At 39.1% G+C, this 25069-nt stretch overlaps 1 protein-coding gene and 1 long non-coding RNA gene across 2 annotated transcripts in view; both read right to left on the reverse strand.

Moving 5' to 3' along the window:
- The window catches only part of ca16b (carbonic anhydrase XVI b), a 99371-nt gene extending 97173 nt beyond the window's left edge, over positions 1-2198 (reverse strand). Inside the window, exon 1 of the mRNA XM_056393438.1 lies at positions 1499-2198. Within this exon, the coding sequence (XP_056249413.1) occupies positions 1499-1583 (85 nt within the window). The 5' untranslated portion in view covers positions 1584-2198. The remainder of the gene's footprint in view (positions 1-1498) is intronic.
- A 5411-nt stretch (positions 2199-7609) lies between these two features.
- The window catches only part of LOC130184901 (uncharacterized), a 29005-nt gene continuing 11545 nt past the window's right edge, over positions 7610-25069 (reverse strand). The window contains exons 2-4 of the long non-coding RNA XR_008830072.1: positions 21196-21312; positions 8188-8310; positions 7610-7891 (exon numbers count right to left, since the gene is read on the reverse strand). This is a non-coding gene — a long non-coding RNA (uncharacterized LOC130184901). The remainder of the gene's footprint in view (positions 7892-8187; positions 8311-21195; positions 21313-25069) is intronic.

Here is a 25069-nt window from a genome sequence, read left to right on the forward strand (position 1 = left end):
TCTGAAAGCAGAGAAGGGCTTTGAGAGACACTAATCAAAGGGGAAAAATGACTTTACCACAAGACCAGTGTTGCACCATATTCTGTGACCTGACTGACATGTCTGCTAAATTTTAATGGGACAAGTGTTTACCACGGTCATGTTCTGTATATTGATAGCTACTATCAAAAGCAGTGATGGTAAAAGCTATGAAATCAAATCTTGGTGACTTTGGAGTTCAACAGTAGAACTGCAATGATGAATAGTTGATTAATCAATTAGTCAACTGGCAACAACGTTGATAATCAAGTTATATTCTAAGCAAAAATGCCAAAATTTCTCTGCTTCATCTTTGTCTCTGTTCATTTCAAGGAGCTCACAATCAATTGATTAACTAAGAATATAAGAAACAGATTAATTGATGAGGAAAACAATTCCGCCTGGGTGCAGCTTCTGTGAGAATTTATTGCTTGTCTTTGTTTCATATCATTACAAACTGTAATTATCTTTGGATTAAGATGTCAGCAATGGATCTGGAAAAAATGTGATGGGGATTTTTCACCACTTTTTTGGGCATTTTACAGAATCAAGGATAAATCGATTGATTCAGATGATCTGCAGTTTAAATCAGTAATAAGAATAATCACTAGCCCCACCCCAATCCAACAGAGCCTCTTTTCTCCACAGTTTAATCTCTAGTGGCACTGAATCTGATGGGCCATAGTTTAGGTGCAACAACAATAATCCCCAGTTGCAGAGATTCCAGAACTACGTTTCCGCTCCAGTGGCATTAATCGCCCCTCATACATGCACATCCATCTACGAGCCAACAGCGCTAACTATCGCCTTCATCCTCGTTTCTACCTACGCACATGACAGCGAGCAGGCACAGAGTAAACCTCCACACAGATCAAGACCACAACTACAGTAAGCCTGTCATAAAACTTGGGACACCTTATAAACACACATTAACAAAACTGCAGGCTAAACAGATGGAGAGGGAGGGTCGTGGTAATTTCACAGGAGATAAAGTGAAATATTATAAAAGTGTAGTCTCAGAGTACCGCAGACCCAGTGTGTTCCTACAGGAATGTTTTCCTACATTTCCATATAGATAAATGAATTCTTATGACTGTGCACCCATGTTGAATGAGTAACCAGTGTTGTGGCCACCATATAAAACGGCAGGGTCAAACAGGAGTCGTCGGAACAAATCCAGGACTAAATGTTTATCCCAACGTTTAATCCAGAGGAACAATTTGCGCCATAGACCAGCTGCCTAATCAATAACATGCACTCAAATCACGGAGGCTCGGTGTTAACCGTTGGACGTTAAACTCGGCTCGGCCCAGTAACCGTTAGTGGAACCCGGGCTAAACGTTACCTTTGGAAGGAAAAAATCTCGACCAACAAACCCCCCGCTTTTACCCTCAATTATAAACATCCAGTTCAACACTGTGGACAGTCTGTTTAGTTAGGCGAAATAAATGATACGATGAGCCGTGTTGCAAGTACTTACCAGGATGACAGTCTTTGTGTTTGGGCAAGGTTAAAAACATTAGGGATAAAATCCACCAGTAACTCGGTTCCCGTATTCTCCGCATGTTAGACTACTCATCGAGAGCAACAAGAAGGCAACGGGTGACAAAGTTTTTCAGTCTTTTCTCTTCTTTGACAAAAAAAAAAAAAACAACCAAAAAAAAAAAAAAAGAAAAGAAAATCACATACACTCGGTCGAGGCTGAAACGAAGTTGGCACAGCAGCCACGAAGGCAGAGCATCAAAGTAATGGTAAGCGGTGAGACTACAGAGTCACTGCTGTTAAAAAAAAGACTAATTTGTTCGCCTCCAGTCCGAGCAGCGGCTGTTTTTAGCTTCGAGGAATAAAACGTTACGCACACCACGGCTGTGCAGAAACAGTTCAAAATCTGCTGTCGGACTCCACCGTGCCTGTAGCGGGCTTCCAGATAGCGACATTCCCGAAGTGTAGAGGGGTCAATCGGCGATCAATCGCTGTCTTTAACTACAAGAAGAGAGAAAAAGTGGTCGAATAATATTGATTACACGTGATCATTATTAAGTGATTATCCGCGGCGTCAGCGTGACGAAGGGCAAAACACAATGCGAAGAAAAGTGGTGCTGGAAACGTCCCATTCTTCCATCCAGGAAGTAGACTAGCGGTCAGGCATGCATGGATATCTGGCTACTGGTCCCATCCTACCGGACAGGCTGCGTGTGAGAGAGAGAGAGAGAGAGAGGGAGAGAAAAAGAGAGGGGGGGAGTCTGCACGGGGCGGGGGCAGCGAAGGAAGGGGGAGGCGGTTCTTGGATTTTGCTGAATGCAAAATGACTCGGAACGGACCAGAGGCTGGTTTCTAGTTTTCTGTTTACGGCGCTATGAAGAGGAAGACTCCAGAAATCAATGGCTCATGTCACATTGTCAGGTCCAGACAGGATTGTGCTGCTCCTCTTTTAAATGTTGCATCAAACATGTTGCATCAAACATGATGAAACACTGTTAAGAATATTATCTGGCTAAGGCCAGAATCTACAGGGGATTGAAGCCTTGTTCTAAAAGAGAAAAGAGAAAATTGTGTCCCTGCTAAATCCATTGATTTCAGCCCCCATACTGTCATCTCACTGTTTTGTTGCTTCCTCCCAGGCCCCATTATCAAAATGACCCTCCTGTGGCCACGCAGTGATGTCCCTTTGCCTCCTGCTGGCAGAACTGTGAATGGAATACTTTAGCAGTAATCATCACCTGGAATATCATCATGTCTGAGTGTGTACTGATTGGAGAATTATGCATCCACTGGTGACACTCCCTTCGGTAAATGTGTAGTCAGTGGTGTTCTTGCAGAACTATCCAGCTGGACATTTAATTTGAGGAATCTGATTAAATTTCTCATTTAATTACCCAGTTCTCTGCAGGGCCATTGAGGACAGTCACAAGGGCCCTTTGCTTTTAATGTGAGCCATCTGCTTCCCCTCCAAAATGCCTACCTTTTCAAAGCTCACACAGCCTCGTGGGCATTCTCTCCACGATCCTCCAGGCTGCACTACCTCCGTACACGCTGCAGAACACCACCGTGGTTGATAATTATTCCAGACCTGACTGTATTCTGACTGATCAAATGCAATTAACCTGAACAAAAAGTTTCTCAATACTTTTCCATTTTGCTTTCTATCTTGTTCTGTCAGGTGATACACTTTAATTAATCAGGCTGACTCCAAAAATGTTGTGTTATATCATCATACTGAGTAGCCTACAGGTAAATCTCCCCAGACCAGTAAAACATCACAAAACAATGCAAGCAAATAAAGTAGCTGTAACTAATATTAATTCTAATGTACATCAATATATGCAACTCTAAATTGCATTTATAATCTAAGAATAATGTTTGACATAACAATCTTAATTCAAGTTCCACTCACAAAGTTTCTTATCACTTATCAGAGAGGAGAATTTGCTCAGTTGTATACTACCTAGAGATGACACAATTAATCATCACACACTCAATTGGCAATTATTCTGACTATCAATTATTCAATTTGAAAGTAATTATTCAAGTAAAAATATTTACCGGTCCAGCTTCTCAACTCTGAGGATTTGCTGCTGTCTCGTATGGTAGTAAACTGAATATCTTTGGGTTTCAGATTGTTTGAACAAAATGTGTATTCGAAGACACCTTGGGTTCTAGAGGGCTGGTCGGAGGTTCTAGAAGAACATTTTCACTGCTCTCTGGCATTTTAAAGACCAAACAATGAATCCATTCATTAGGAAAATAGTCCTGCAGTGTCCTTTCTCACCGCTGTTTCAGCAAATCACTTTTCACGTAGAAGAGAATATGCTACCTCCAAGTTGGAAAAATAATAGGGCGCGAACAGCAATCAGTGTAAACTTAATTAACAGAAAGTCTAAAATTAAATGGCCAAGGGAAAACTTGTTGTCATAATTTAAGCAATAAGCCACAAGGCTCCACCAGGCCAAAGCTGCGATGTGTTTGTTTTCTTTTTCAAAACACTGCCTTGAAGCTGTTTTGAAATCAACCAATATCATGATCCAGGCTTATAGCTTTAATAAAAAGGATGAGTTGCATAGTGTTTTTTTATTATTATTATTATTATTATTATTATTTGTATGTTCAATGAATAGTATGCAAATAACAATATAACAAAACAGATGGGTGACATGTTAACATGATAAATCTTAACTTAAGAATATTAAAAACAAGATGCAGCCGAGGAGTTCCTCATCAGATGAGTGTTTGTACTTGTAGACTAATTTTGCGGTTGCGTCTCAGCCCCTGTTGAAACTCAATTTTCTCCTGAATTGTAACATTTATTAGCCTCCCTGCACGCACTGCACAGTGATTGCCGAAGACATGTGAGTAAAGGGAACATACGTTCATTCGTTCATAATACTGCTCATCCTTTTAGGGTCCCAGGAGCCAATCCCATTTGACATTGGGGCGAAGGCGGGGTCCACCCTGGACAGTTTGTCAGTCTATCACAGGGCTGACATTTAGAGATAAACAACCATTGACACTCACATTCACAGCTACAAGCAATTTAGAGTCGCCAATTAACCTAACCTGCATGTGTTTGGAGTATGGGAGGAAGCCGGAATACACAGAGGACACCCACGCATGGACAACATGCAAACTCCACACACAGCCTGGTTTGAACCCAGAGCGTTCTTGTTGTGAGGAGACAGTGTTTACCGCTGCACCGCCAGACAATACAGTATAATTAATAATAATATAAAAAGTTTATAGCATCCAGGCAACAGTCAAACACATTAAAGCAGCCAGAGCCAACAAACGTAAAATGAGTCATGACCATTATTTTCTCTGTCTTGAAAGCACCATATAGAGCTTCATGGCGAGACTGTGAAGACTCAAGGAAGCCGCAAACTACCCTCCAGTCTCCTTTGCAGTTTCCAGTAGTTTCATGAGGCATTTGTAATGTGTGCTTTGACATTTGACATTCTAATCTTTTTCACCCTTTGGGAGCTGAGATTCTAAAGGCATCCTAACACTTTTTCTGACAGTTAAATTGTGTTTTAGATTTAAAAGAGAAAAAAAAGAAAAGGCGAGATATATATGATTCATCCGAGTCCAGCCATGACACCGGCATTGTCCCACGGGCATCTCCTTCCTCTTTGCCCTTAAGTGGTTTGAGAATCACACTTGTATTATTTTTTCAAACACATTTCACATGTTGACAGTTGGTACATAATGTACGACTGTGTGCATCAATTATGTAATGCAATTCAGGCTATGACCATATATAATTTATTTGATTCTCAATCTCCTACATTATTTAATCAAAAGCTATTTTTACCATTATTACTCTCCCCAAATAGTTTTATCTTTTGTTGGTCTGTCCTCTAGTTCTTCACATCAATGTGTCATGTTTCTGCACTGAATCTACTCTGCATTAATGCTTTAGGAGGGTGTCACGAGCGTCTGTCTGCCACAGCAGGACAACCTTAAAAAGGCTAGCACTCTAAAACTGCAAAGAGGGGCTCAAAAGTAAGCCTCTAGCAAGCTAATAACAGTTTTTGGTTTCTTTTATGCTGTAAAACTAAAATGTCAAAGAAGTGGGATGTGCTCCAGGAATGCAATTAATGTTACAAACTGGAATCTTCTAGTCCAGTGTCCTTCCATCTTGATTAATGGTGAACAACTGCCAAATTAACTCGTATGAAAAATGTAGGTTGTGTTATATTTGCATTGGAGCTACATTATAAAAAGTAATGCTCTTCCTTTTGAGACTGAGTTGTTTTTGAAGCCAGTTTTCAGAGCTGATAATGGGCTGAGAATCAGAAAAAGCAGTGTGGGTAAGAAAAACTCAAAATTATGGCAACGACTGTCAGCTGATTCAAAGATTAAAAAGAACATACCTGTGTCCTGCATGTTTTTTTCAGCCCATTTACTGGAAATACATTTATTTGACATCACTGCCAACCGTTTTAAGACATGTTTTTGCTGCTTTCTTGGCAACCACTGGATTCACTTAATCTCTGTATGGCATGACAGACAACTTAATCCACTACAAAGAACATCACGTCTGATTTTATTTTTGTCAAAGTCATATTATGCTGAGTCGAAATGCATGGAAAGATTTGAGAAGTCTGTCTGTGTGATGCATTCAAGTGCTGTGTGAGGACAGATACCAAACAGGATTGCATTCATGATTTATGCTGATAGAAAGCTGAGAAAGCAATCAGTAAGCAAATAGGATATTTGCAAAAGAAAATGTGGTATTTTGTAGGTTTTCAGCAAGTCTTACGCATTGAATGTGCTCTGGATTCTTGTTGAGGATTTAGGGTTTGAATTTTAACGTTGGGCATCAAAACAAAGTTGCCCCAGAGTACAGAAGGCTGTCGATCGCAATAATTCTCAAACCAAGATCATTCTGAGAGCAGATGGGAACCTCTGTATTTCCTGCGGAAATATAGGCAGATAAAACTCTTGATGTGCTGCTACCATGATGTGTATTGATTATGAATAATATTCTATTTATCATCTGTATCTAACTGGACCACTCAGTTTCCCATTTTTACAGTTAGTTTTGAAATCATAATTAGATCATACAGCTGTTTCATATGTGCAAATTACTTCATTCATCAAAGTAATACCGCGCTCTCAAATGCAGAGAGGCTTTGCTGTGATGTAACATGTTGGTGCAGCTGACCTCATTTCAGAGGATGGAGAATAATTTTCTGTAACGCGCAGATAATGAGAGAAACATGGAAAGTTTTAGATTTGGGTGGTCAGTATTAGATAAAGGAAATGTGAGTACGAGTAAGAGAGACTGGGGCAAAGAGAGAGAGGAAGTGTAGTGACTTGAATAATTCGAGGCTGTAGTAGTTACTATTTGAAGCCAGTAGAGGGTGTCTACAAAATTCATGTTGCCATTAATCACTGCAGTTGTTCAAACCACCTAGGACCATCGGTGAAGCTCCAGAAGAACATAATAGATTCATTTGTCACAGAAGGGCAATGAATCCCAGCAAAGAACTCAGATGGATGCTTTGATAGCCAGGAAATCCAGTTATAAAGGCAGAGTGTCAACGTATTTAATATGGTATATTGAAGCCACAATAATGTACTTGATGTCAGTGTATTAAGACCTTGTACTCAGCGTCAGTGTTGCTGTCTTCACTGGTAACTGCTTTCCAAAGACAACGCCCACTGTGTCTACAATGTAAAAACAGGTTAAACATAAGAAAAAAATGATATTACTTTTCCATTGTGACTTATTTATAATATCAAGCCATCAGACACCAATTTAGATCCTTTGTTAGTGTCTGCTCTCAACACATAGCAACTACTTTCCTGCACATGGCAACTGCTGTCTTTTTCTAACATGGAATTAAAATAGGTGTCCCAGAATTTTCAGTGACAAGTCCATTGTGAAGTAAAACATCAATGTTTTTGGTTTTTTTTCTTCCTTTTTTCTTCCTTAATTTCTACCAGGATCAGCAAAGCTCTGGGATCAATTTTCATTTCACTTCCAACAACGTGCGCTAATTTGCAAGTCACAGAGGACTGTTGAACGTTAGTATCATGTTCCGAGACACTCCCAAAAGCACAACAGAGGCAATGATGGCAGGTAACGAGTCTTTACTGGAGTCTGCAAAACAAGGCAAAGAAAGTAGGCAGGCAAGCAGGCAGAACTGTAGTTACGCAGGCAAACGGACAGTCAGGAACAGGAATTAGGCAGGTACGCAAACTAAGATCAGGAGAGCTTGGCAATGAGCAGAAAGACAATCCACACGCCGGTGAGTGGAAACGGTGAGATATATACACAGAGGGGATGATGATAAGTAAATGGGAACAGGCGTGTGTAGGGGCGGAGGAGCCAGCAGGCTGGAGAAAACCAGGCAGAGGGGAGTGGCTGGGTCTGAAACAACATGAGAGTTTGTGATAAAGTGAAAACACAGAATTGGCAGAAACACTGGGTGAAATGTGAGAACAATGACTGTTATCACCATTTATCAAATGATGCAAAACTGCTGGAGTGAAACTGAAAGAGGGAATAACAGAAAACGGATCATCTTCATTTTCATCCATTCATATGTGAACTAAGATGGATCCAATGTGGTTAAATCCTGTAGGTACTAAGATAGAGAGGAAAATCATAGGGTTATAGTTTAAAACTACAAACAATTTGTCATTGTACATCATTTCATTTATTACCTCGACTGTTTCTAAACGATGGCTGGAAAGGTAATATCTTCCGGCTGCTGCATCTTGGTGATCAACGCAGATTTGTGTTTCACCATTAAGCCCGTTGTTTTTGCTGTGGGATCTCCCCTGTTTCTAAAATAGATTAGAAGTTGGCTCATTGTTAAATTAGAAGATGCTTTTATGTCCTTGCTCTGATTGAAAAGAGCACTGACAACCCTCAAATTCCCCTCACGTCCAAAGTCATTAAAATTAAGATACCTCTGACTTTTGTCAATAATTTAGAAGTTGCTGCATTTATCTCCTTCCTGGCACTAGCTGGCATCTTTTTAGGCACAGAGAGACTGCTAGAGCTGGCAGATGTTTGGACACATGGCCACACAGCGCTGAACAAAATAAGCTGTCAGAATAATGCGTCCTGATAAAGGAAATCAGCCTGTCAGCATTGCAGCAAAGAGACGCATCCTCTGTCTTGTACACCCAGTGTTGGGGAGTAGTGAACTACATGTAATTAAACTAGTAGTTTAACTACATTTTGCAGTAGCTTGCTGGTAGTTCAGCTACATGAATTCAGTTCAATTACTTCTTTTTTGCCATTATTGTGTTCTTAACTGAAACTGCAAACAATTTTGAGCCACCAAAGGAAAGGACTGCTTTTTATTTTTATTCTACCTTTATTTCTCTCCTGAACCTCCTTTGAGCAGCCCTGCCACCTTTTTCTTTCATCCTGACCACTCTGAAGAAATGTCCAGGCAACGCATTTGTCAGGCAGTCACACACACCACACACTCGACCTTTGTGTGGTGCATGTGGAAAAGCCAAGGGCATGCGTTGCTCAGTGGTCACACACAGCTACAACGTCATCATGGATAAACCTCCTGAATCTCAGCCTGAGGAAGAATCACCACGGCCAAACTTAAACAGTTATTGTATATAAAACCAAAGCTGACGTTCTTGAACTTTCCCATGAATAGTGGGGTGTAGTTCATGTTATGACCTGTGAACACGTAGGCACTACTTAACTCAACTAATTTTTTTTTTTTTTTTTACTATATTTTGTTACATTTTCATGTCACATTTTTCAATTTCATAATTTTTATGAAGTAGTTTGAACTACTTTTTATAAGTAGCTTTATTTAACTCAATTCGATTTCTCCCCAGGGTAAAGTAATTGGTAACTTGCAAAGCTATGCTTTCAAAGTAGCTTCCTCAACACTGTGTACACCACATCCATAACTCCATGATTTGAGCGTGATATCCCACATTTGTGTTTAAACTCATTGTTGTGCTTTATTTTGTCTTTTGCCTTTTGTGTTAGTTAACAACTGGGCGCATTAAGCATGAACATCCTCAGAGCTTTCTTGTTAAACTTGACATCGTGTTCATTAGTTTATCCACAGCCTCCCACAAACATCAGGTATCCCAGGATTTTCTTACCACAACTTTAAATTAGTCTCCGCGCACCCGCATAATTGCCAATATAAAACACCAAATTCAAACATGACATTGGATCCCATCAGTGAACTTACAGACAATTTATTCCAAGACTAATTAAACCTGCTGAGGTGGCTAGTGTTGTCCTGATGCAGAATTCCATTATAATAAATAAACAAGGACAAATTTTCAACCTTTTAAGTAGGGGCAACAGTGATACATATTCCATTTCTTTACACTTTTTGCTGCACTTTTCCTGTTTGCTTCAATTAATTCTAACATTTTTAATCAGGTGTTTTTACTTTCAGTGGGCCTCCATTAACTCCAGAGGACTGAGGAGGCCTGGAAACATGACCTGACACACTTTTGCTCCTCCTTGAATCTGTTCCTCGTTCTGATAATGTGGGTTTCTGAGTCATCCCCTTTGTGGTAGCTTTGTGGTATTTACTTTTTGGACCCATTAATGATGTTCACCCTGGACATAATTGGTCTTTCAAATCAATTTAAATTTATTTTTTATTTTCTTGAACATACCTAAGGACCATGTCATCTCCTCAGGATGTGATGTATTACCAGTGCTTTTCCCAACTCCTCTAGATGTGGTGTCATCCAGATCATAAAAGCATGTTACACCAAAACATTTGAAGGGAAACTCAGTTTTACACATCAAATTCTGTTTACAGGTTTTAGGGGTGTACTACTTTATATAAAACAAACTGTGAAAAAAAAAAAAAAAGAATTCTGCGACCCCAGAGGGAGCTGTGAGAAATCTGAAAAACTGCCTGAAGTGATGCCACTTGAATCAGCATCAGTTGGGGCTGACTACAAGTTTGAAAACAAAAAATACATATGGAGTTCGAAAGAAGTGGCACACATGAATCTCTGACCAAACAGTCGGCACATGAGTTGCATTGTGGATAATGTAGGTGCCAAGTTTTGACGAGGAAGAGGAATGATTGGAATAAAAACAGATACCGTCTCTGGTTCTGCTGCTTTTGTTAAACTGGCCATCATGAGTCCAACAATGTTACAGGAGTGCAACGCCAAATCTTTCTTTTAAGACTGTGAGAAGTTCTTATTCCAGCCTGTGAATCTATTCTAATTTACCTGAAACTGAACCTGCAAAACTTTTCCGGTCAAATTTACTTGGTCAACACCAAATGAAGGCATGTTTCATAATGAACAACCTATTTTTAGTATGTGTATATATATATACACACATATATATACACACATATATAAATTACATCTGATGATAAGATTTAATTTATGTGAATGTGAGGACTGCTGTTTAAGACACAGCAACACAAGAGCCGACTCACCCAGGAGGATTTGAAGTCAATTACATTACATAGTCACAGATGAAAGTACCATACCATTAATAATATCCGTAAAAGTATACAACTGTATGCACAACCGATAATTAGATGTAATTTATGTGAAACTGAGGGATGAATATTTTACTAGCTTGCTTGATTTTTTTATTTTTTTTTTAATCACAGATCCAAGTGTGAAAAATCACTAGCCAGATTCTGAATGCAGCATGAGGGAGAGCGCAAAGCAACAGCAGCCAAATAGTGCTGCTGGGCAGGTGCCTGGAGTTCCATTTGAGCAAAGCAATTATGAAAATTGAAGTTATGCAGATGAACAAAAGGATTGCTATTGGGAAATGTGGCGTTGTCATCTATTCTTGTCATGCACAGTTACAAAAAAAGAAAAAAAAGAAAAAGGAAATATAGAAAAATGTACTTGGTAGAATCTACGACTCTGTATTAAATGTGGAACATGGAAGTCTCTTATGTGTCTGTGTTTATATTGACCCAATCGACTTAAAGTTGATTGAAAAGTTAAAAAGAAAAATAGTTTCCAGGCAATAGCTGTGCTTGGCAGTGCTTAGCACTACAAACATCCCAGAAGCAAGGTCAAACTGCTTACAGCACTATATTGGTATGAATTAGGTTTCTGTACTCTCATAATGGAACAATCTATCTTCTCTCTCCCTGTTGTTTGAAACGAACATAAACTCTACAGTCTGTATCTACTTTCATTTGAATGTTCAACCGACGGTTAGTACATGTACAGTAGTGTCACGTTTGTAATGACTTTGTTTACCATGTTATTCTGCTATAAATGCCGTGTTATTTGCTCTGAGTGATGGGTGGGTGTCAAACTGTTGTATGCAAAGTTTACAGATGTACATACATGAGAGACAAATCCCCATTGAATCCCATATAGCGACTTTTATAATGTCTCTTTGGCTTGTCAATAAACACATTTTATATTAAACTGACACTTATGTCTGTACCAGGGTTTGTATGTTTTCTTGACACAAACTAATTCAAACACGTGATCTCCTGCGAAACAATCTGTGTGTGCTCTCAATATGTCGCTCGGATTCAAGGCATCTGGCTGACATTTTACTGTACATAGGCGAAAGATAACACAATAAAACCAAGCAGTCAAGTGTGAGATTACTGCATATTGTGGTGTTTCTGTATATAGGAGATGTGATATCATGTGGAGATGGAAAGACAGAAATCAATTTTACCACGGGTGCAGCCTCAGAAGTCTTCTTTATGTGCCTCAAAATGTCATATACTTCCCTATTTCTTGGTCTGGTTCATAATAATGAAAACTAATTAAAAGCTATATGTATGAGCTTTGTGCAATACATTCTATGCAGTGGTTTCTTAACTCTATGCAGTAATGGTTGCCTTTTACGTATTACATTTGAAATATGCACATGTATTCATAAATCTTTTTCAACCATGAGCTGTTTCCCTTCCCATGTTATTCCTACAGCGTCTATCCAGACACCTTAATTTGATAGTTTTGAGAGCTTTGCAGACGAGCTCCATTCAGTCTTCCCACCTGAATCAGTGCTGGATTGATGCAGGAAGAAGATCATTTTCTGAGCTACTCTTCTGTGTAGTGGCTCACATCCAGCACATGCTTTGTTTTAGGTCCCAGGGAAAAAGATGGATCCAAATCCAAGAGTAGACAAATAGAAACCTTCCCTACCTGGATGCCAGGATTCTACCTCGAATCAGGTTAAACTACATTATTGAATGTGCAGAGTAGACTGAAAATAAATCAGGCTTTATTGTGTGGAGGGGATAGATGCATGTCCCATGGGAGAACTGCCATATCAAAACATGCGCAAGAATTTTAAATCAAAGGAAGAACACTAAAGTGCTGCACTTTTCAATAGCAAAAAATGAAGCATGTTTCTCTAAATAATGTTGTCCAGGTGTCTTGCACTTTTAAACTTAGCTCCCAGGAAAAACTCCCCAGCTGAAGAGGAAATATATATGTGAAAAGGAACACAGACAAACACATTTTATCATTTCCTCGCTCCTTTCAAAGCAGAAATCATGCATCACATTTCCTCCTGCATACTGCTGCAGCAATAATAGTGCCTTACTTTGCAGATATATGATACAGGCCAGCATACAGATCATAGATTCAATATAAATGTGTGATGGCAGACCTGACAGTTGAAAAAACAATAGACTCCTGATGCTCTCCAAGCCTTTGTTTTATCGACCTGCCTCCCTCCGCAAACACTGTGGAGTCAATAATAAAAATGCATCAGATGCGTCTCCCTGTCCTCAGCAGAACGTCACTCAGGGGACAGCATGTAGACCTTTATGAGAGCTAATGACCCATGGCTTTTAGAGTTCCACAACCATCAGCATAATTAGGTTCAATGTCTGTGCCCAACCTTTCGTTTATGTGCCCTTGAAAGCAAAAATGGCAAGTGATATTGATAAATGAACAAAGGGATCTGACGCAGATGGCAGGGATTGTGTGTTTCAGGTGATGCTGTCCCTCCACAATATAAAAGAAGAGAGAGAGAGAGTAACACTTGACTTTGACCCTTCCTATTTAGTATTTATAAGCAGTATATGTACACGTAATAAATTTTTTGTGACGTAATATTATGTGGATGTAAGCAGTCAACAGTTCCTCTATAATGAATAGTCTGTGAATGATTGTGAAAGATATTCAATGATATATAATTACACACATGAACAAATCCATACAGTGTGTTAGAAAACCTTTATTAACTGTTTATATATATGAAACAGAAAGTTGATAAGATTTTGGGGCAATTTGACAATATTAACAGTTTGTTTACAAGTTAAAGTATCAGTAATCATGTTCTGATGATACATATAATAATACAATATTATTAATGGTGCCATTTTGCATAAGGAGTACTTTTACTTTTGATGCTTTAGGTACATTTTGCTGTGAATACTTTTGTACTAACATTTTTGATTGTGGGATTTTCACTCATAATGGTGTATTTTATATTGGTTGGTGGGTTAAGTAAAAGATTTTAAGTGGTCTCAGACTTTTGGACCCCAATGTATATATACTGTATATAAACAGGAATCCTTACAATGCTTGGAAGGTTCCACCCAGAGTCCAGCACACTTAGACTCTACGAGCAAAAAAAAGAGGGAGGGCGAGGATTAGTGAGTGTCAGGGCATCCATGAATACATCAGGAAGATGGCCCCCCGGGATGAACTGCTAAGACGGTGCCTCAGGCAGCAGAAGACAGAGGGGTGACGATGGGGAAGAGAAAATATCGTGGAAGACCAAGCCGCTCCATGGGATCTACCATTGGCAGATAAAGGAAGGCTGGCATCAAGAAATAATACCAGTGGCTAGGAAAGGCCGCCTAAAGGACAGCACAGAGGCTTTGATCTCAGCAGCACAAGAACAGCCCCTAAGCACCAGATCCATAGATCCATAGGATCTGTCACAGCAGACAGGGCCCAGAGCGCAGGCCGTGCAAACACACCCCTGAGACAGTCCAGCACACAGTAGCAGGGTGTAAGATGCTCCTGGGACAGACATAACCAAGTGGCTACAGGAACAACTGTGTCGAGTATGAATTAAAAGTCCCGGAGTCCCGGTGGGACACACCACCAAAAGTGGTTGAGAACAACAGAGCTAAGATCCTGTGGGACTTCAAGTTCCAGACTGACAAGCAGCTGCTGACTAACCAACCAGACATCGTAGAGGCTGACAAGGAGCAGAAGAGGGCAGTTGTGATAGATGTGGCAATCCCAGCTGACAGTAACATCCGAAAGAAGGAGCACAAGAAAATCGAAAACTACCAGGGGCTGAAGGAACAACTGGAGCACACACGCACGCAAGCAAGCACGCACGCAAGCAAGCACGCACACGCACACACACACGCACACACACACACACACACACACACACACACACAAAAACACACACACACACACACAATATCATGACTTTTTTCCGTAGACTGTGGAACTGACAACCCCACTTGACCATCTTTTATGTTTTAATTAAACTTATTGACACCGTGTTTGCACGATGTATATTAATGCATTAATGCACAAGTTGTTCTACCATGTTCATGAAGGTATCTCGTCTCTCTGTGTAATCTAAATTTATAGGTAAAATAATGAATTATGTATGTGATCCCTCGTGACTGGTTATAGCCCCATACCCCATATGTAACAACAATTAGCACAGCATACTAATCTGGGTGTTGCAAAGCGTCTGCAAATTCAACAATCGGAAACGGTTATAGTCTCATTTGTTTTTCTTATTTTCCTTTTATCATTTAATGTTTTGCTCGAAAGTGTTGCGTAATTAAAAAGCTGCAAAGGTCTGCAAACGTTTAAAGTGAATCGAAGAGGTGAAATATGTACTATGATATCATTTGTTGTGGAATTTAGTGCTGAGATTTAAAATTTCACTTTTGTTCAGGTAAGTGAAAAGCTTTTTATTTAAAAAGAAGGTTTTACTTTGCAAATGAGTCTAAATGCACTTTTGCATACAGCAGAATTTGAATGACATGCAGAAAAAAAAAAAAATCAAGAAATATGTTTCTCCCCATATGAAGACAGATGTTACAGTAGATCCTGAGTCATAGCAATGAGAACTAATTTGAATGTAAATATGCATAATTTATTAAGGAAATATACGCTGACATAATGTAATTTGGGCGAATGTGTAATGAAATCTCAGCTGAAACAGTATTTTGATTGGGAAAATGAGAAAAACTATTATCAAATCCATAGAAAACTGCATCTGTATAGCAGATATGCATTGAAAAGGAATCATCCTAACTGCAACAGATGGATACAACTGTGTGTGTTTGAAGTAATTTCTGTTCTATTTCCAAATATCTTCTCATTAGATCTGAATCGTGAGCATAAATGTTTTCAGCACAGTTGCACTCATGTTTTTTAATGTTAATCCCAAACTGTGGGAGGTGACAGTGGTGGTCAACTGTCTGCAGTGAGTTCAAAGCCGGACGCAGATGCTGACAGAAAGTCAAAAAAATACAAAAAATATGCAGGAACAATTTATTTTTTTGTATGATTTTGATCACCCAATGATTCCACCAATAAAACAAATGTAAAAGAAAAAATAAAATTATTATTTTTATCATATTGATCAACCTTTTTGTTTATACAAATGAAAAAAAAAAAAAACATTAAAAGTAGCAATCCACTATTGTTACACTGTGTTAGTGTCTAGGTTATGGTTCTGTCTCAGTTATAAAAATGCACAGTATGTTTAAGTGAAAAAAAATGTCTGTTTAACAGTTCTTGGCAAAGCAAACAGGTTCAGGCTCTTTCTCAGTCTAAGAGAAGCTCAACCAACCCATCAATATTGCTACTCATGAGGACTTACAGTAATATACCTGGGTGTGTGAATTAATTGTTAAGTCAAAAAGACAGGAAAAAAAGGTGTAAACGTGGGCTTAATAGCATGAGCCTACTACTTAACCTAACATCCCACAAGTAGTGACAATGAACAGGGGACTTGGTTCAGAAAAATACCCTCAGTAGCTAGAAGTACAGATCCACAGCCAGCCCGTCCAGGTCTGCAGCCGTGCAACCTCCTGAAGTGTGTTTACCCGATCTATTGCTGTTTCTGTTGTACAAGTACTGGGGGGAATTTTTTTTTCCCTCATCAGCCCACACTTTTCCCCAGATATCTCATTCCCGGGATGTCTCTCTGTAGCTGAAAGCAAGAATGATGCAAAGGTTATTGGACTTTCATCTTGCATGACGTGACATGACTGCACCGAGCCATCTATTGAAGTGGTAAGAAGGTCAAACGGTACCTTCATATATTGCTATCACTCATAATGTGTAAGTAGCTCCAACCCATTCTCTTCCATCTGGTACTAGTTGTAGGAAGGTGGGAGTTTGGAAAAGAATGGTTGTATTTTGAAGCATTGCAGAAGTGACAACCGATGCTGCCAGTGTCTCGGTAATCACATTCCCCTCCTCCAAATTTGTCATCCAACCCTCCACTTTCTTTCTTTTCCAGCACAAATGAGTGCACACACAGGAAGTTTCATGCGTTTCATGAATATCCATTTTTGCACACCCTAAAAACAACAACAACAACAACAACAAGAGGTCACATTTTGGGTTACTTATGGTGACTCAACTGGTTCCTGTAAATCTGCTCCAACATCCTGATGCATGGCTCTTTTAAGGTTGAGATAATCACTGTGTAGTATGGAAATGTTATAAAAATAGGTCATAATGTGCCATTCATATCATGCAGGAATGTGTTGCTCACATTCGGGCTCAAATCTCCTTAATTAGCAGGGTTAATGCTCGCCACAGCCATTGTGCCTGTGATCACTAAGTGAGGCCATTACCGTGTCTAACGAAGCTGATTTGGTTTTTACTGGATTCCACCACTCTATTTCAAGCTGTTATTCTTTCTATAGAAAATTAAAAATGACATTCATTGTACAGTTCTACATGCAGTAATGCTTGTTATGTGGAATCCAGAGCGCTGCAATCCTCCTGCGTGTGCGCTGAAGTGTCTGAAAGCTATTCCACTGTTGACTATCCCCCAGTGAGAGATGGCAGCACTGAAATGCAGAAAATTTGCAGGAGGATCCCATTAGATTGATGGCCCCTTCTTTTCGGCACATGTTTCATTTCTCTGTTATTTGCCACTAACGGCAAGGCTACATCTCGATGTAATTTCTCTGTGTGGGTGAAGTTTTACAAGTCTAATTTCAGCCCTTGAACTGAATTACAAAAAGCAGCCACAGCCATACAGTGTATTAGCATTTGGATCATTTAATATTTTACCGTCAAGGGTCATTAATCTTGTTCTTGTTTCATATACAAATTGTGCATCAATAATGTGGAGGGATAGGAACAAGGAGATATAAATCACAGGGGTAATATTTTCGATTAATCACAAATCCGATTTTTTAATCAACAAGAGAAACGGCAAAATTAACAAAGGATTCAACCTTGCTTCTGCTCATGGTCCCATTCGAGATAAACTATGCAGTGATATTCTGTAGCAGGTTGGTTGAGACAACAGACACAAACACTTTAATTTGTAATCCTCTGCTTCAGATAATCACACACTGTGCAAAGATGACAGTAACATAACAGCAGCCTTACATTTAGACCCTTTAGCCAGCTCATTTAGCACCGCACAACACCCACAGCTTAATTAGCTCTGTCAGTATCATCTGCAATTCTGAATGTTTTCACTGCATCTTTTTGATTCTTGGCTGAATGACACATTTTCTCTGTAATTTAGCTGGCTACTAATCTAATTATTGCTATATCTTGGGAGTGTTTTCTCACTTTAACGGGCAGTTAGCTGTGATCTGACAGCCTACATTAAAGCCTATGCTGTGACAGCACAACACCAACGTGTGTGACACAAGCAAGGCACTAATTGCAGCGATGATTAATAAGCAAGGTCGTACGAGTTCTTTCATTTGGAATGATCCTGTGGAAAACATTTATAGAACCAAAGTGATTCTTTTTTTAACACTGAGGTTTTATTACAAAAAACACACTACAAAAAACAGTTGTTGCCAAGCACAATGACATCCACAACATCCAAATACCAAACATCATATATTATGGATTATGAAAAGGGGGAAGGGGGGCCTCTTTATACAACACTACATAATTTGCACTGCTGTAAGTGTCCATAACTGACAGAGTGTACAGCAAGAGGAAAGGAAATGACATTTTAAGCTGTGAGGATGAGGGGAGGAGGAAAGCCACCAACCACGTCTCTTATTCCAACAAATATATTGTCCATTTTGTATAAGTCACTTCTCAGTCTCAGTAGGAAAGTCACTCTTTCCTTCTCATGAATTTCTTTGATGATTTCAGGCCAATACCAAGTTCTTTCATGTGGATAATTCCTATAGTTTTGGTCAGTGCTAAAAAAAAAAAAAAAAATTACCCAACCTGTCTGTTGTAAACATCATCACAGAAAACAGGCTGACTTCTTGCTTTTGACCTTGCGCCATATTACTATTACAGACACAGATTTTGAGAGAAATGTATGTTGCAGTGGAGGGAACGCTAACATAAGATACAGTGAAGAAAACAGTGGAGCCATATCTGTAGTTATGTGTTTAAACATTTGGACACATTTTGTGGGAATAATGGATTAAAATGTTGTGTACGCACAAACTTCTGCCAGAAAACAGGTAAGAATAATCGCTGTATTTTTGCCCATAAGGTTTGTGCCGAGAAGCCTGTGTGGCAGAACATATGGCCTGCCAAGGTCACATATGGGGCTACACATACCCAGATGTTTGCAGTTACTCTTGGTGAGCACCATTATCACCGATGTAAATGATGTCCAGAGTGATGAAGATAAGACCAAAATGGAAATAAACCGGATTTTTCGTTTTAGCCTCATACATGCAGTATATTGACTCACTGTTTTCTCATTCCTGTGAATCTGAAAAAAAAAAACCCAGCTGTAAGACACAGGAATGAATTTATAAACAAATACCCACTAAAGTGAATGCCAAGCTATTCTTCCTGTGTATGTTGTTTTCTTTAGTTTTTTTTTTTTTTTAACTAAGAAAATGATGATAAATATTGATGAGAAACGCGCATATCTTTAGTGCATATGTGCCCAGGTAAATCCTCTGTAATCTTTCCAGTTCTGTCACAGTCTACCTGTTCCTTTGTACCTGCAGCAGAGGATTTGCTTTAGTATTTATTTGTTTTATGCTAATAATGTATTGTATTTTCCTCTGCATTTGATTATGCACACTGGAAACATTCCCAGGCTCATTAGTTGGTTGAGATAAATCTTCCCGACCATGTTTTGGTATTAATGTGATTCTCAATTGCTTTATCTCACATCAAAGCCGAGGAATTGGCCTGATGATAAAAGGTTTCTCCGAAGAAACTTATTCTATTGACTTTTAAAAAGATAAGTGTCTCTCCGGAAAATTAAACATGATTATTTAACATTAATGAGTCTATTGTTTAATGCAACAACAGAGATGAGGTTAAGGTTTGGCAGTTTGTGTCCATGGACTAAACATAGCTAATATATGAATTTGCCTAAAAGGTGTAAGAAAGTGAGAAAATATGCTCATTATCAAACTCAAAAACTGTGTTCTGCATTCTGTTGGGACGGATAATAAATGAAAATTGGACCATTTCACAGAGGTTTTGCAACACGTAACATGTACACCGAGCCCAAAATAAGTATAAGCATTTAACTTCGTCTTTACCTGATCATGTTAAAGCAGAGACAGACAAGTTGCTCAGATCTCAACGTTCAAACAGATGCTGCACAGTTATCGTTATTGTCAAAATTAACACCAACAATTAAGATTCATATGCAAAAAAAAAACATTTTAAAATACAAGGTAACCTGAGTTTAAGTCTGGAAAAGCTACTGTTGTATAATCATGTCAATCACTGAGGAGAAATACAAAACAACAGCAAATACAAAACAAAAGACTTGAGACATAATCATTGAAGTGGTAGTTTGCTAATGTTTTCTACCTGTAAACTGGAACTTCAATAATCGTCTATGACTGAAAGTTTTAACTGAAAGATGTAATTTCTGCATACATATTGCTGCCTGGGATAATTTGTCCAGTATCTTCTCTTCTCTAGAGGCTTTTATTGCCTCTTCCCGAGTCATAATTGGGTAGTTTAGTACCTTTCAGTGCTGTTCAGTATTGTGCAATGATCTCAGGTAAAACAACTGCATCCAGGTTGTATAAGTTTGCAATTTAGTATTAAAAAATGCTACACAAACTGCTATTTGCTTTAATTTGACAGTTTCTATGACACAGCATCCATTATTTTTCAAATGGCAAATCAAAATTGATTTTTCCTCTCATGTTACATGCTATCATCTGACGAAAGAAGGAATCCACTGATTGGCAACAAGTTACAAAAAAACTGAACACAGATTAGGTGGGAAAGATTTCTGTGAGTAGTAGAGGGGAGCAGAGGCCCCCGCTGAGGTCCTGTAATCTCCCTTCTCAGATGCACTGAGCTTTCCGTTTCTGTGCCTGGGTTCAAATGACAAACATAAACACTTTGATTTGCGGGTTGTTCTCTGTGCTTCAAATATAATCACACAGGGAGAGCAGCAACATAACAGCAGCTTTTTATATGTGAACCCTTCGGCCAGTTCATTTAACACCCACAGCTTAATTAGCTATGTCTGCGTCATCTACATTTCTGAATGTTTTCTCTGCAGCCTTGAGCTAAGGACACATATTCTCTGTAATTTAATCAGTTACTTACTGAGGCATTGCTACAGGCCCGGCTGTCTTTATCTGCAGTCTGGCACACCATCTCAGTGTCTGCTGAAGATCCCACTGTCCTGCTCTACACGCCTTTGGCGCCGTAATGTCCACTGCTCTGCAGGACAGGGATGAAGAGTGAAACCCAAGTTAAACAGACCTTTTTCACAGCTGGCAGTTCTAAGTTGTCAAACACAGGTGTAACTTTATTGCTGCACTGCATGGCAATAATTACAACAACAGAACATTGCTGATATTAGTAGTTTCACCTGTGATTTACTTGCTTTACCAAGTGTCTCCTGTAACAAAGGTGTATGAATCTGATTCATTTGGAAACAAGAGTCTTCTGATGCTAGTGGGGCTTTCCAAGATTCAGCTCAGCAGATTTATTCAAATGACATGTAAATTACAACACTGGCAAGAGTGACAGAGAAGCAAAGAAAGACAGGTGATGGCCATCGACATATCAGTCAAATATGAAATATGAAGAAACCTATTTTGCTCTGGGCCTTGCTGTTAGTGTAGCAGGAGAGCTTTGTGCCTTTTGTGGGTGAAACTCAGATCATGTTATTTCAGTAAAACTGAACTTAGTTCCTTTTGTTAATAGTTTCATCATAATTGGTTGATAAAAAGGCAGTAATTTCACTCTCAGCTTCTTATGGGGGGCAAGAAAAAAAAAGTAAAATCAGTTGTATTAGCCTTATTTGGATGAAGGAATGATTGGTTTAGACCATACGGGGTATATAGATGCACAAGGGAGAATCCATGAATCCATTATAATCAAGTTTTAATCAGTTTTGGAAATTTGCAAACTACAAGTCTACAGAAGGTGGGTGTTTGAAATGCAAAGATTTGGTCAGATTGTATTTTTTTGCATTTTCTAATTTGGAAGATTTGAACTAGATGAAGTATTTTAAATTGCAGACTCTGTATATAGGCGTACAGTACCTCTAAAGTTGTGTTTGTGTAAAAAATGCAAAAAGACTTCCTCTTCCTCTTTTTAATTTCTTTGTAAGAAGGTTCAGAAAAAAAACATTTCTTTTACCCCAGATAGCAGCCTTTCAGTACCTGCTTGCTCTTAAGCACTCTGATATTGAAAGAAATGTTGGAATTATTAATATTTTTCATGGCTGCACAATTACATAAAATAGAAAACCACAGGCACCTTGTGCCTAAAAATTCAGCATATTATGTATTTTTGTGAACCCCAGGATCTGTACGGGCCAAACAACAAAAGAATGTGTATCGATCAATTGTCTGAAGGGTCAGGTGGATTGAAAATTTTGATTTGAACAATAGACTGAGAAAAACATCAGTGACCGGTCACCTCTGGGAGTATCTACTGTCTGTTGATATTGTCCTGAAGCCTTTTTGGCATCTGTGCAAAAAAAAAAAAAAAAAAAATCAAAGGAGAAGAAAATCAACCATTTTAAAATTCATTATACTAGATATACAGTAAATATTGTCTCACAAATGATCCCAAAAAAACAAAAGCTGTTACACAGGAATAGAGGTCAAAATGTGGAAGTCACTCACAACATGAGACATCACAGCCCCATGGTATTAACATGTGTTCTGCGGCTGGATGCATTTTCTGGATGACAACATCTAATCCGCAGGCCTTTGCATTTACAGTGGTGTTAATAAGCATTCATGTTACGTCCATTCTGCCCACTCAGCTACTGGACAGCTGACAGCTTGTCTTGTGCCGTGTTGTTCCTTGTGTCAAAATCTGTCTCCACATACATTTTTGATTCCCCTTACCTTAACCCGAACCCAAACATATCCCTGTTCTGTGATGCTTAACTTCAACCCAGCCTTTCTGTAACCAAAAACATTGAACTCTACAATGCCTGACCATAACCTAACCATAACCCCAACCAGAGAGGGAAACGCTGCAGAAGGGGAGGGAAACACTACTCAGAGGGTGAAACAAACTGGCTTGCTCATTTTTTTTTCCCTTGGTCTGGATCAAATGCATTAAACTGCAGGTGTGAAAGCCTTTGTGCAATTTGATAAACGGATGTGGTTTATTTGAAACGACAGTAGGCACTAATGTGATGCAGTCGGTAGAAAGAACTTAAAATTCGGTTGCAATGCAACGGCTGTTTTCCACAGGAAGGTAAAGCTGATCGATGTGTAGACAACACTTAATGATGAGATAATGCCTGTGGTGTCATTGGAGGTAAAAGTGATTTGGGGCTCTAAATAGTCTCCACACATGGTAATGATGTCAAAATGTCCTCATATGGCTTCCTGAATTCTCACCGGCTTGCTCACTGTGCTATAGTTTCGTATAATCCTACACTTGACATTGTGTCTATATGAGAACACAACAGGAGGAAATGGGAGAAAGTTTGTCACTAACAAAATCTAAATGCTATTCTCTGTAAAGGTCACAATCACTTAGAATCACAGTAGCATGAAGGAGTGGAACAGTTTTCCTTGGTAAACTTGATATAGCCCATTATATTTAGTGGAGGAAGCAGGAAGCTAATTTCTAATATTGTGAAAGCTGCCAAGAGGAGACTAAGTCTGTCTACCAGTAACAGGTGTTAGAGTTAGATGTGTTGAGCTGAAAACAGCTTGTATTCGTTTGCTACCGCAGCAGATGGAGATTGTTTTTCTCTGAGTGTGCCGTGTCATATGCAAGCACGATTATACCAACGACAAGTGAGGAAGCAGAGAACCGGAGGAACCTGTTTTAAGCCCATTTCATTTAAACATGTCGGTATTTATCAGCTGGGTTGAACATTAAAATCTGGTCACGAATACAATGAGTCATAGAGGAGGAGCTGTAAGTGCAGCTGGCCAGATTTAGATCATTACTTTAAGTTATGGTATGATGCTGCAGTGGTAATTGCAGTATAATGGGCCATCAATGTAAATGTGGATGTTGATAATTGTAGCTGTCTGGCAGAAAATACACAACAAGTAAGAACGTTTATTTTACTGTATATAAGTGGTAATATCATTTTCCCTTCGGTTTTCCTTTTTTTTTCACTAGCTGAAACACTGTAGTTTTACATGTTTTCATTCAAATTAATTATTCAGATGTGTCCTTCTTACTGTGGCAACAAGATGAGGCGTTGAAGGTAGATAAATTTAATCAGCTCAGAAAATGATAGCGACTGCCATGTAGACATTTCGAGGTGCTGCATTTGACTGTGTGCTTGTGGGGGGGTGGGGGTGGGGGGTGTCACTGTCTTTTAGCCCATAATCAGGACAAATATGGATGGCAACGTGTCGCTCAATTAAAGATCCAACCGCTCCATTTACACAAGCTTCAACACTACCAGTATGAGAAATAATTTAACACTGCAAGCAATGTTCTGCTTGAGTGAAAGGGCATCACAGGCCTCACATCACTATCTGATTGATATGCATACAATAAGATAAGAGCCTGCCAGTATCCTCTTCTTCACCTTAGCATTAATTGTTAGCTACCATAATGACTCTGACCTTCACTAGTGAGTTGTTTAAATATATTATGCGTTCTTCCCCTACACCTGCGCTGCAGCAGGTACTGCCTGTCATTGGCGTAATGAAGAATATAAACACGTTTCCTGCACTGAGTGTCCTAATTGTTTACTTTTTAAACTATTTTCAAAGATGCACAGAAGGACGCCGCAAACTCTATCATCAGAGTTGACCTTTAATATTTGACAAAAAAAACAACAACAAAAAACAAGCCTGAATTAGTTTCATGTTTTTACTTCCAATGTCGTTATCTGTGCATGGGAGCTATGGCATGGTTCAGGTTAGGGAAAGGTCATGGTTACGCCAAATAACATATGGTTATGGTTATGGTTGAGGTTAGGCAACTACAACACTTGGTTGTTACTGTGAATAAAAAGGCGAGCTTTAATTGCAGA

Source organism: Seriola aureovittata, chromosome 2 (assembly GCF_021018895.1).
Source record: "Seriola aureovittata isolate HTS-2021-v1 ecotype China chromosome 2, ASM2101889v1, whole genome shotgun sequence".
In the NCBI taxonomy this organism is placed as follows: Eukaryota; Metazoa; Chordata; class Actinopteri; order Carangiformes; family Carangidae; genus Seriola; species Seriola aureovittata.